Genomic DNA, 13799 nt, shown 5'->3' with positions numbered 1-13799 from the left:
GCTGCTGGTCGGTGAGGATAAACATAAAAAAACTGCTTCTAAGCTGGAGATATGGGCAAGGATGGGGAGAGGGTGGGGTCTGGAAAGAATTTGGCAGATAGCCAAAATGACTAAATTGACAAACTAGAAGACCTAAGGGAGAACACCTCTGAGAAATATTAATAGAACATTGGGCACTATTTGTTCTATTCTAGAATGGAAAATGTAATAATATTCAACCATGTGCTTTATTGTCTTGTAAATTATCTTTGTTTCCTCATTTTCCAAATGGCCTGCCGTTAATTATTTTATGATCTATTTCTGTTTAATTCTTCTTCCTTTTCTTGTAACATGTATTATTTTATTTAAGGAAGCTAATAAAAGATAGGATTTCCTGATAGTGTAGTTGAGATAAGCTGCAGTGCTTATAACTGTTAACTTTCAGGTCACTTCTCCCTAGCCCATATTGCCCTTGTCTGTCCAGCACAGTCATTACTTGTTGTTAATTCCAATATATTGGTATAAATAAGAGTCTTTTGACCTACTCAGCAAACTTTAGGTTGTATCTGTATCAATATAGTTATATAAATAAATAAATGTTCCTTCTCCCAAGCTGCCCCAGGTGTTTTAAATGTTAGCTGATTTTACTGTATTGACTGTCTTTTATTCCTTCTGTTTTAACTTGGTGTTGCTGCTTTCATTATTTTTGTTCAAGATTTTTATTTGAGTGTAGGTCATGCGCACAAAGTATAAATTTTCTTAATACATATTTTTTTATTCAAATGAAATCACCCCGCAGATCTGCCCATACAGAGAGCACACTATAATCAGGTATACACAAGCGTAAATCTAGCATAGAAACTAGAGACTGTAGTGCAGAAGCATCAGGTAAACAAATACATATGAATTGTTCCTTTCTTGGAGCTTATGGTACAGGCCCGTCTTGTAATATTTATTTATTGATTGATTTATTATACTTATATACCGCTCCCGTGGCCAGGGCTCTCTGGGCGGTTCACAGAAATTCTAAAATTGAGATAAAAACAAGAATACAAAATTTAAAACTCTAAAACACAGTACATACACACATAGAGCTTTAAAAACCAATTAAAAACTAAACATGTGGGTAATTAGGATGTGCCGCCATATGCCCGGGCAAAGAGGAAAGTCTTAACCTGGCGCCGGAAAGATAGTAGTGTTGGTGCCAGGCGAGCCTCATCAGGGAGATCATTCCACAGTCTGGGGGCCACCACCGAAAAGGCCCTATCCCTCGTTGCCACACTCCGAGCCTCTCTCGGAGTAGGCACCCGGAGGAGGACCACGAACAGCCATACCTGTATTCTTGTTAAGCTCATTGTGTGGGTGAATGGAGCTCCTATCTCGTCTTTTAAAATGATGTGATCATTTCACCAGCAATTCACAATTATACTAATAGTGAATTCAATTCTCCAAGTGCTAATTCCTCTGTTGCCCAAAACAGCGTCATCCACGCACAAGAGGGAGATATCAGCAGGCTTCAGCTTGCAGAAGCACCCAAAAAGAACAACCCTAAAAGGGGCTGGGGGCTGAAAGACCAGACTCTTAAGGATTGCACTTGATCAGTGGATGAGGCATACTGTGTTTGGGGAAGGGGAATCAGAAAACCAGGAGGGAGGATGAATGGAATTGAGTATTCTTGAAGGGTGTGTGGCTGGCTAGCTGGAAATGTGAAGAGGCACATCCACACTTAAAACATTTTGTTGCAGTTCTCACTTGTACTTTAGTGTAATGCTGAATCAGGAAGCAAGGCAATTTATATTTGGTTCTGTAGTTAAATCCATGCGATTGTGAACAGATTCTCCCACACTCACACACAAATTGCCCAGAAATACTTTTAAAAAGACAGTAGGAGATCCATGTGGATCTCCCGATGGCAGTCTGGTTTGGTAGCTTCTACTGCCCTTGTCCCAAGGCCCAGAAATGTAACAAAGGGATAGTAATGGTGGTGGCGGTGGCAGGTGCTTCCAGGCGTCTGGCAGAATTTCCACCAGGAAATTGATGCTGTGTGTATCATTCCCGCCAAAAAGATGGTGGGGAGAGAAAAGAGCTATTAGAACAGGACGAATAATGCCATTAGAGTAAGTACTAGGTCATGAGTGGTAACTTTTGGAAGGGGAAATGGTTTCTGAGGTGTGTGGGGCTGCTTAGGGGCAGGGTGTGCATGCTCACCCATGTCCTGTCCCCAGCTTGAGTTTAATCGTGTTATGAGCAAATGGTTGCATAGCCCTTCAGCTTGGGCCTTGGGGGAAGTAATTTGTCTACATAGGCTTGGATCCTAAGATAGGTTCATGGAAGGAAAGTTTCCTATCCTCCTCTGCTCCAGTAACCCCCTGCATCTCATCCCACATTTTTCAGGAGGACCTCCTGACCATCTGGAGAGACTTTCTGGGGTGCAGAGAGGTGGCTGTAGGGAAATGGAGTTCAGAAACTTCCCTTCTGTGAATTTTCTTAAGTTTACATTATCTTAGAATGTAAGCCACAGAGCCCAACCTTCTGTTTCTGACAGTGGGCCCTGGGTGGTATTAACTGCAAGCAACATGGTAATGAGCTTGACTATCTTTGTCCCTAATATATGGTCACACTTAGTCTGTTCTGCTTTTTATAATGTTTCATTCTTAACCTTGATCAACAATAACATGCCAGTTCTGCAGTTAGCTGAGTCATCCATTAATGCTTTTTATATAGCTCCTTCCACACAGGGAACTAAAAGCCCTTCACAGAGGTAAGTGACATCTCAGTTGATTAGATGAGGCATAGAGTCTGTCTTATCTACGTAGACTTCCATCTTTTCTAATTCTAATGCTGTTTCTTATTCCTACACATTGCTTATTTTGGGTTAGATGGTTTCACTTTCCCCCCTAGATAGTTCACAGAGGAAAATATCTCACAGGTTTGTGGGTGTTTTAATTATATTATGGGGACCAGGTTGGTTTTCTTCAGCTCCTTTTCTGTCATTACGTTGGGCTGTTATTATGCATCATCTTTGTATCCAAAGTTTTCTCTGAGGGGCTCAAGATGACAGGCACGTAGTTACCTCCTCTTGTGATGCGGCCGGAAGAAAGTTATTTGCTCAAGGATTTGAAGTTGAAACTTGTTCCAAATACTCTAGGCACTATTCACTAGCAATTTCTTAGATGCATTTTCTAAAAGCAGCTCAAGGTGATGTACAATATAACAAAAATACAAAACTAATACAAACAATAAAAATGCTAATGCAGAGCAGTAAAATGGTCCTGGAGAGCATCAGAGCTGACATGTCTTTGAATAGAAAGCGTTAGTGAAAGGCATAAAGCGAGTGGTCTATTATGAGACTTCCCACCAAAGGGTGGAAGCTCCCAAGGAGAAAGTCCCCACTCCATGCACTACTGGCCAATCTTATTTCATGTATAAGATGGCTGTTGAAGCTCTGCTATGGGTTCCACTCACAACACAGGAGAGAATCATATAGGACGGGTAGGCAATGTATTGTTCTCCAGGTATTTTGGACTACAACCCCCATCAGCCCAACCCAGCATGGTAAAGATTTATGGGATTTGAAGTTCAAAACATCTGGAGAGCACTGGGTTTCCTACTCCTGATATAGGAGAAGATGTTCAGTGTTTTGGGAGTTCAGTATGACTGTTGTGAATTTATGTGTCTGTTTTTTTCTGCAGCTTTTGATGCAGCACAATGAATGTTTCTTCTTAACCATGTGGTGATTTGATAGTGTGTCCTTTTATTATGCAAAGGACAACCCCAACATGTTTTCCCCCACAGTTTTCTCTAATAATTCCTGTGAACCTGCATAATTGTGCCATTCCTCAAATTATGCTGAAGTTCCGAAGGATTTTAAAGAACTGTATTGAAAATTACTGAACGATTGTCCAAACTTATGCCTACGGAGTAAACCCCTACTTGGTTTATCAAGCCTCTAAGTGAGCGTTCAAATTTTGCTCCCCAGAAATTCTGTGCAGGGTCATGCATATTCTTTCCTTACTACATATAGAATACAATTGCTGAACTGGGAAATTTCACATTTGCCTGATTGTACAGTAAGGTTGATACTGCATTGAAATCAAAATCTCTCCAGGCATTAAAGACTACATTTCTGTGTTTGTGCATGTAGGGGACCCCATCAGATATGGTCCCAGTTTCTGTGCACAATGGTTTTTGGGTAGAGAGTATTGTCAGAATAAACTCTTGGTTTACCAAACTCAACTTATGGAACCATTAGGCTGCTTTTGTAATACTCATCTGTTTATGTGAGTTTTTGATTATCCTTATATTGTCTGTGCTTTCTCCAAGCCTTCAGCTAAAGGGGGAAGTAGACATTGACTTCATAAATCTTTGGTGCAAGATAATGTTTTGATTTATAATGTTTGCATGATTGTTATCATATAATTAAATTCTTTCTTGTAGGCCTTGCTGGAGATGGTGTTTGGCGCTAAGGTGGTTATAACAGGTGATGGATTCATCCCTGGAGAAAGAAGTGTCATTATCATGAACCACCGGACACGAATGGATTGGATGTTCCTATGGAACTGCCTGCTGAGATATAGCTACCTCAGACTTGAAAAGATATGTCTCAAATCTAGTCTCAAAGGCATTCCAGGATTTGGTAAGTCATCAACAGAAAAGGGTCCCCCCCCCCCACTTTATATGCTGTTCTAATATTTTCTGCCATATATGGTATTTTAGGATGTTTCATTTTAGCTCTTCTGTTTTTATAATGATGGGTTTTATTGTTGTATGTATTGTTTAATGATATTGTTAGCTGCCCTATTTGGAGAGATGATAAATATCCCCAAGCATATAGTCTCTTTCTAATTCATCAAGCCTAAAAGAGTTTGTTTTTGAAATATGTGTTAAACCATTACTCCCTTCAAATTTGATTCAAATTCAATTGTGTTGTCTTGTTTCCGTCTAGTAAGGCTCTTAAATAAGAACAGCCCTGCTGGATCAAACCAAAGTCTCACATTTCGTTTTCCACCATGGCCAACCAGATGCCTCCATGAAGTCCACAAGAAAGGACAAGAAGGCATCAGCTCTCTCCCAACACAACTCCTCAGCACCTTATATTCAGTGGCATGTTGAAGTGGGAGATAGGTGGGCTAGATAGGTGTTTGGTCTAATCCAACAGAGCTTTTCTCCTGTATTAATGTTAATTTTGAAGATGGCTGTTGTCTTACTCCTTCACCATAAAATCAGGGGTTGGTAACACGTAGTTCAGGGCTCCCTGCTGCTATGCCACTAAAATTTCCAGTGGCAGCTTGGCCTGATTAGCCTCCTGTAGCAGTTTTCCGCCAAAACTCATTGAAAAATTGCGAAGGTTTTTACTGTCACCGTGGCAGGGGGTGAAAATGGCCCCTGGACACCACCCAAAAGTTGCCCCCATGATATAAGCTGTGGTCCAAAGAAGCACACAATTAGTTCAGCAATCCCAAAAGTGGCTTGGGTTTGTGTTACTTGAACAGCAGCCCCTCATGGCACACTGCTTTTGAAAGTGAGGGCATTTGAAAAACCCTTTGTGTGATATGTCACGGACAAGGAACCTGCTGTTCAAAGAAAGCATGTTGGGTACATCCAGAGTGCTTCGGTAGGCCTGCTTTGGCTTTTTTTTTCCTATTGAAAAGCAGACTCCTCCTATGCCATATCCCAAACTGCTTATGAAAATCCTGTCAGTATCAAAAGTCGTTTGTCATGTAATACATGGGACAGCTATTCAAGAACAGAAGCCCAAAATACCTTGAGGCATCCAGAACTATTTGCGTTGTGTGCACCTAAACTGACTTTTTAGCCTTGAATCAATATGTTTAATTGAACAAAATGTTTTGTAGGAAAATATTCGTTAAAATTTTCTAGTATGGGTTTGAAACTGTTAAGGCTTAAAAAAAATACAAACAAACAGAGATACAAAATCTCTGGAAGTCTTAAAACCATGGGAAGAAAATGCTTTTATTTTGCCTGCCTCAGTTTTTATGCTACAAATAAGGGGTGGGGCCCTCACTGTCTACAATTGCAGAGTCATAATTTATGAAAGCCTTCTGTGTTTCCTTTGGTTATAATTGTTAAGGCTTTTTCAATTCATATGTGTGCATTCTGTTCTTGTCATAATTAATGAAAGTTTTACTTCGATTCGCAACTGTAAAGGTTCTTTCCAACTGCACGCGTATTTAACTCGTGGCACTACACTGTGTAACAAGTCCCAATGTGATGTAGCCATTGGATATTCAGGCATATTATTATTGTCTGAGGTGGAAGTTAATGTTATTATACTCACACTGATTTATTCAAGGACTGTTTTCCTTTTGATGTGCCCCATATTGTCTAGCATATTCCATACTAGAAAATATCCGATATACAGTCCTGTTAGCACAGATTGGATAGTATAGACCCAGTGTTTTCCTACAGGATCCATTCCTTGTTTGTTGCCTCAGTTTTTACTCAAGCACAACCTTGCTTCAGTATTTCACAGAATGTATTACATTCAATATTCTGTTGCATCTTTCTAAGAGATTACTGTTCAGTTATCAAAATATGGGCTTCAGAAAATGCACAACCACTTGCTAATCTACGTTTGCTTTGATTGCTCAACTGATGTTATCAGAAGCAACATTCTTCTGAGATAGTTTTAAGAATACTTTCTAAGATTCAGGATTCTTTGTACACACTGAAATAAAATTTCAGATCCATTCTATTCAGTATGTGCTCATTCAAGCTTCCTATTTTTGGGGGGGAAATGCAATAGCAGAAATAGTCCAATCATGTCTGTATTATTAGATCGTCTTTGCTTTTTCACCAATTAACTTAAGGGATGTGTGATACAGTTCACTTACCACTCAATCAGTTGGTATAATAAGAATAAAGAAACTATATTGGAGAGTATTTGTCTTTTCTCTCTATTGTTTCAAGTCTTAAAACTGGAATAACCCATGGTGGCTCCTACCAGTAATAAGCAAAACTCAGCAAGGAAGACTTTGTATTCTCTAAGAAACCACCTATCGTTATTGTGGTTCATGGAGAGCAGCCCCTTTATATGCAACTCGAAATCCCTCTCTACCATCACATTGGAATTATTCTAGATGAACGCTTTCAGTTTTGCAAAGGCCTAGCCTCAGACAGATCTGCTAAACTTCGAGTCTCATTTTCAGAGGATTATGTCCTTCTTGATCTAAACAGTGGTGGTGAGAAGAGCTTTGGGCATGGAAAGAAGGATGCTGCAACAATTTAGAATGCAGGTGTTTGAGAGATATGTCTTCGGTGATGACACCCCAAGAGGACAGAGTTAAACACCGGGCATTCTGGGATCAAGGGCATATGAAGTTGGGTTATACCAAAGCATCAGCTGCCCAGTGCTTCTCCAGCTTCAGTCAATAGGTCATTCTTGCATGCACAAGAATGGTGTTCAATGTGTGTTTGGAAATAGGGAAGGAGTCTGTTATTGACCCTTTGCACCCTTATCCTAAGGCCAACAGAGCTTGTTACCCTAATTAAGATTTATAGAAAAGGGATTTCCTTTTGCTTTTAGAAGCATGTGAGGTAGAGCTGTTCAGATCTGACCCATTTCCTGTACAGGTTGCTGCATTAATGTTTTTTCCAGATATAAATGAACCCATTGTATAGAAACCCAGCAGTTAATACACTTGTTGCATTGTACATCAGACCATGTCAGTAATCTGAAAAAGCATAAATTAATGGGTTGGATCCAGACATGGTCATACTTCGAGTGGACCTATTAAAATCAATGGGACTGTTAGTCGTATATAACTTAAGTCCCATTAATTTCAGTGTGTCTGCTCTATGTATGACTAAGGCCTTAGCTAGACCTAAGGTTTATCCCGGGATCGTCCCTGTTTATATAAATGACACACAGGGGATCCAGGGAGCAGGCAGGGATGACCCCGGGACGATCCCGGGATAAACCTTAGGTCTAGCTAAGGCCTGAGTCTGGAGCTAGCCCTATATCTCAAAAATGCAACTTAAGAAGTTATTCAAGGTGGAAGGCTGTGACAGGAGAATTTTCTCATGACCTTCCAGGGTTTGTTCTTTCCTGAGGGCTACTTCCATTGCGATCCTTTGATATGGTCAAGTCCTCTTAGCAGAATATTTTTGCATATTGAGTTGGGTTTCTGGACTTCCTTACATATCTGACTAGCGAAGATACCATGATATGACTTTACTACATTAAAAAAAAAGGCACAGTTAGACTTTGGACTATTTTTCCAAGTTACACATAATATCTAGGCCGTAGAAGGGTCAAGTCCATGACTCTCCAGAGGGAGGCCACTTCCTACTTCGTAACAGATAGTATTTTAATCAATGGGTCAAAGGTGTTTTTTTGTCAAGCACAGGCCCTTGTAATCTAAACTTTGCATAAATAGATCATTGGTTTGCTTTGTGGATTGTAGGCAATGGGCTCTTTAAGTGAGAGTCTACGCCACAGTGACATGTGATGTCTTCCAGCAATTTCATCAAGAGCTGTCAGACTTAATTGCTTTAGAGTTATTTATATTATGAGGTAGCTTTGGGAGCACAAGCTGGAAAGTGTTCTCTGTAGTGTTATCACTCTTGCAGAATTGTTTACACCAGAAAGATGCATACCAGATTTTTTTTTATGTATGAACTTTAACCTTGCTCTAAATTTATGCTGAGAAGGGGGAATGAAATGACTTTTAGATAAATAAGCAGCTTGGTTAGCTGTAACTGTTTGTAATCCTGTAAAGGAATTTTGTTTTAATTTGATGTTTAAGTCTCAGTCTAGATAGGATGACAATCTAGATCAACGTTTTGTTTCAAAGAGGACTCATCCAGCTTCCCATACATCAATACAATCCAGTTCAGTGTGTCAAAATGTTATTTATTTAATTACTATTTATATAATACCCAGTAACCAAGTTATCTGCACAGTTTAAAACAGAAAAAATCACTAAAAACAAAAGCTCTATATAATTGTACTTGCTAAGCAAGTGTGCCAGAAGATTCAAGCAAGCCACCTACTAAATAGTCCCAGAAAAGTTTTATTCATATGGAGTTAAGGGAGAAAAATATTACGTATACCATTTATCCAAGATCGTAAACCCATTCTGCCAACATTCCCAGCCTTCCATCTTTAAAGCTGTTAGATACATGTTATTTTAGATGCAAAGTAACATACCAACTGACTAAATACCGCAAGATTAGGGCCCAGTTCAGATATAATCCTAAATCATGGTTTAGGTAGCCTTCCTAACCTTGGGTCCCAGATGTTGACTGCAAATCCCATCATTCCCAGCCAACAACCAATGATCAGGAATGATTTAAGGGAGTTGTAGTCCAACAACATTTGGGGTCCCAAGATTGGGAAAGGCTGATTTAGCATTCTGGGAACAAGCTTTCATAGGACTCTTCCTTCACACACATGAAGAGGAGATAGAATTGATTGATTGATTGATTGATTGCATTTTTATACCGCCCAATAGCCAAAGCTCCCTGGGCGGTTCACAAAAAAGCTTCCACTCTTGCTTTAGAGCTAATCTCAGTTCCCTGTGGCACCAGTATTTAGGGAGCTGTGGTTTGTCCTAACTACTTAAAACAAACTAGGATCAAATTGTGGCTTGGTATCCTGGGTTGCTAAAAAACCATAGTTGAAATGAACCACAGCTCCTCATGTTTGGGTATCACAGGGAGCTGTGTTTAGCTCTAAAGCAAAAGTGGAAGCTTTCAGTCTTCTCCGTGTGTGTGGAGGTGAGACAGAAAAGGAGTGCCCAAGGCTCATGCAGGCTTGGTCCCATTATTTTTATCTGAACTGGGCCTGTAACTTGCATTGCCTGATTTGGATTTACCAAAGGGTTACAGAAGAATGGATTTCTTAAGCAACTTGTTTCTCAGAACACCTATTCCACAGTGGCATTTCCGAAACATTATTTTACAGTTCACTTCAGACATTAATAATGGAGCTTCCTTAATGCTTATCTAACCACTTTCAGCTCTTAAAAGCATGATTGGTTGGAAGCTTCCAATTCAAATCATAGTTGAGCTACCATCTGGGTGGCCTTGAGCCGTCCACTGTCTCAGATTTAGTGTCTCCCCTGCCCCAGTGTGTAATACGGGATAAGAATACTCATAATAATTTTTGAGACTATTTGTATAAAGCACCTTAGCAAGCTATACATAGAATTCACATAGTAGTTTGTGCTTCTTTAGAAAAACCTGACTGAAACTAGGATCAACATGTGATTTTGTGTTGGAACAAGCCTTATCTTTTCGCCTGGCTTGTCTCCATTATAAGGATGCGTAAATTCTAAACTCTAGATTGTGTACACTAGCAAAACTGGAAGATATGGTATACCCTTACATTTTACGTTGAAATGTGTTACGAATATGATTTTGCATAGTATTGCATGGTACTCTAACTGTAAAACAGTTAAAATAGTTGAGGATTAAAGCTTGACTTTAGTTAGTCATTTGCCATAATACAGACTTATTTTTAATTTTGGAAATATGTGTTGTAATTGTATCCAGTGAAATTTACGTCACTCTCTTTAAAAAAAAAAAAAAAAGAGAGGGCAAAACCCATCTATTAAGTGCATAGAGCTGTTTCTTATGACATGAGCTTTTTTAGGTTACAGTCCTCTTTATCAGTTGCATAGTCAGATTATCCAACCTTTGGGGGCTTGTAGGCGCATTTGGAATTTTGAAGAAGTGTCATAGACTGTCACAAAATGGCTGCCATGGGGGGGTGCCCATTCACAAAATGGCTGCTGTGGTGGGTGTAAACAATCATAAAACACCTCTTTATCAAAAAGGCAAACTGGAGAGGCTAAAAGACAAGTAACTTGCCCAAGTTCCTGGATATGTGGCAAAGACAGGGACTAGAGATGTGAAGGCCTGGACCACCACCACCACCCCCGTTTTTCCCCAAAGCCTTTTTTTTTTCGAAAAATGGCGGGGGGGGGGGGATAAATAAAAAATGGATTATGGAATGTTTTATGTTAGCATGATGAATAAAATGTTTAAGACAAGATGTTCATATATTTACTTCTTCAAATGATTTCTAAAACCTATGTACAGTATCAGATTATTACAATTGCTGTGCATTGAGAACAAGCAAGTCCTAGGTTGCAAACTGAAACTTCAACTCTCACATGAAAGAGCAAGATGCATTTCTGCCTCTAGGGGGCATTGCCATTGAAGCAGAGACTGAAATTGATGGTGATAGTTATAGCTCAGAAAATGAGTCTGATTAAATTTCATGCATACTCATTGAAACTTGGTTCCCCCCCACACTTGTCTCAGTTATTTTTATAGGAATGGGTGCCTTATGTCAGCTTGGCACTGTGGAGGACTAGCAGAGACATAAATAATTTTCTTTGTTACTAATGTTGATAGTTTCTTCTCCTTCTGTTGTTGTTGTTTTTTAATTGTTTTTTGCCTGTTCCTCATACGTTGGCAAAACGAAAGAGGTTCCTTATAGTTCAGGAGCTTGTAGCTCCATTTGTTTCCTCCAGAAAAAATAAAAAATTTAGTAAATTCAATTGGTAATAATTTCTTGAATATACTGTACTTTTAATACACCAAATATGATAATTTTATGCCAAACCAACTTGTACATAATTAAATTTACGTTCCCAAAGTTACAAAGTGACTTTCAATCTGTGCTAATACTGCATTTTTTCCAATTTCCCCAAAAAATCCATTTTTTCCAAACCCCCCGCAGAAAAAAACACATTTTTTCCATTGCTTCAAAATTTTAAGAAATTTTACATCTCTAATCCTATTATGTGCCCCCCAGATCTGCTCTGGAGCATCCCCCAAGCCCCCAGAGCACATTTGGGGAGGGATGCAAGAAGTTGCAGGTAGAGGGGGAATTAATTGTGTTTGGGAAATAAAGATGGCAGGTGGCTGGAGAACAGCCCCTCAATTTGAAGAAGTCCCAGACACACAGAAAAACAATTTCAATTTGAAAGTTAAATAAAACAAAAGGTATCAGTAGGGCACTTCACAGGCACAGGGGAGGTGTCTGTGAGCATAGTGATGTCCACAGGCATCATGTTGGTTCCCACCACATTACAGGATTGGTGGCATAGTTTGCAGACTAAAGATACTTCAGTGACCTGGTTCAGTATATGTTGTCGTTGAATCGTTGGTTGTCATTAAACCCATAGTTAAAGCCTAGTGCAGGGTTTGCACATAATGAGAAAGAGAAGAGAAGCAATTTGGATTGGGGCCATCAAGATAATGGCTTTAACCTTTTGCCATTAAAAAAATACTTCACCCAACAGCATCTGAAGCTCCTTTTTTTAAAAAAATATGATTTTTATTTTTCTAAACTTCCAAATCTGAAGCTCCTGTTGGCACCATAGGGGAAAATATGGTGCTTAAACAGATTCTGTGAACTATACAGAAACTTTTGCCTGGTTTGCACAACCCAAAGTATGGGTTGTCGTTGAATTGTGAGTTGTTGTTGAATCATGGATTGTGTGTTGAGAAGGAAATGGTATATTAAGTGCTTTTCTTGGTTATTTTGATCTGTTATTAACTACAGGAAACAGGTAAACATTAGGGTTGTTCTTCAGTTCATCTGATAAGTTAATTGTAGTGCTCCTGTAATTTTGAAGAACCTAATAAATAGCTTCTCGTGCTGTCTTGCAAAGCATGTGATAAATAGAACATGAAGAAAATAGCTTTGGATGACTCTAAATCTCAAGATTAAGAACCACCTTTTGTGAATTGATTGGCCTAGTAAGTAAATGTACGGAGAGATACATTAAATATCACAAGCTATTAATTAACTTTTCAAAACATGCTGTTTTGTATACATGCAACTTCAAAGTGGTGACTCACTTTCTCTACCTAATGGTGGTGTGATTTACATCGGTCCTGACCCAAAGAATCCCGGAGCTAGTACAGTAGGTTTAAAGGGCTTACCAACTTACTTTCCCCTCAAATTACCATCCTGATTTGCAAACTGCCACTGAAACTGAAGAGTCTTTTCAAAAAGCCATTTGTAATAGGGTAAGCTGTTCAAAAGGGCGGGGGTGGGCATTCTACTGGGCCAGTGCAAACTTCTTGCACTGAGATTTACAATTGCACTCGCTAGAGTACATCTATTAATCTCATGAGAGCCTTTACCCTTCCCTGAAGTCTAAAGAAGGGCAGAGGGCTCTCCCTGGTGTCATGCTGGGCCTCTTGAGGCCCTCAGAATTCGGCAGTGTATCCCTGTGCTTTCCGACTGTTTGCAAAGCGAATGTGACAGGGAAGAGCCTTGTGCCTCCCTCCTCTCTCATTGTCTATGGGGAGGGGAGAGGTTGGAGCTCCCACCCTTCCCTGCAGTGTGGAGGGGAAGGGTGAGGGATCCACTCCTTACAATTTCTCTGGCGTTGAAGCTCTCCCAGGTGTTTCCAAAGTGAGTATGACAAGGACAATCCCACCCCACTCAGAACTTGGCAGGAGAACAAGGGATCTCATCCTGATGAGAGTTTGGATCTTTAAGTACCCCTCCTGAAATCATATGGTCTCTCAGGACATAGGCTCACTCTCTAAATTATGGAATGTGGAGCCAAAGTTATGCCTCTCCAGCATAACTTAATGAAAAGAGTAGTAAATACAGCTTGAGGATCCTTTAGTGACTACCTAGAAGGGAGACCTTTTGTAGTTTTGCCTTCTCTCCCACAACTAGGGTAATAGCTGGGGAAGCGGTATTGCTCAAAGTCTCTTCCAAGCAGCTGTCAAGAGTGCAGCAACTCTGCCCTATATATTGAATCTGGCAACACGTGTGACGTGCCTGAAAACGATCGGAAAAACGAAGTGGTGTGCGTTTCAAG

The 13799-nt window shown here is 39.9% G+C and overlaps 1 protein-coding gene across 2 annotated transcripts in view; it reads left to right on the top strand.

The window, feature by feature from the left end:
- The window catches only part of LOC134397467 (lysocardiolipin acyltransferase 1), a 125756-nt gene that overhangs the window by 47643 nt on the left and 64314 nt on the right, over positions 1 to 13799 (top strand). For both annotated transcript variants that reach the window (XM_063124150.1, XM_063124151.1), the window contains one exon: positions 4417 to 4615. In XM_063124150.1, the coding sequence (XP_062980220.1) occupies positions 4417 to 4615 (199 nt within the window). The remainder of the gene's footprint in view (positions 1 to 4416; positions 4616 to 13799) is intronic.

The sequence above is a fragment of the Elgaria multicarinata genome, chromosome 4 (genome assembly GCF_023053635.1).
Source record: "Elgaria multicarinata webbii isolate HBS135686 ecotype San Diego chromosome 4, rElgMul1.1.pri, whole genome shotgun sequence".
Taxonomy (NCBI): Eukaryota; Metazoa; Chordata; class Lepidosauria; order Squamata; family Anguidae; genus Elgaria; species Elgaria multicarinata.
This window is presented reverse-complemented; position numbering and strand designations above follow the sequence as displayed.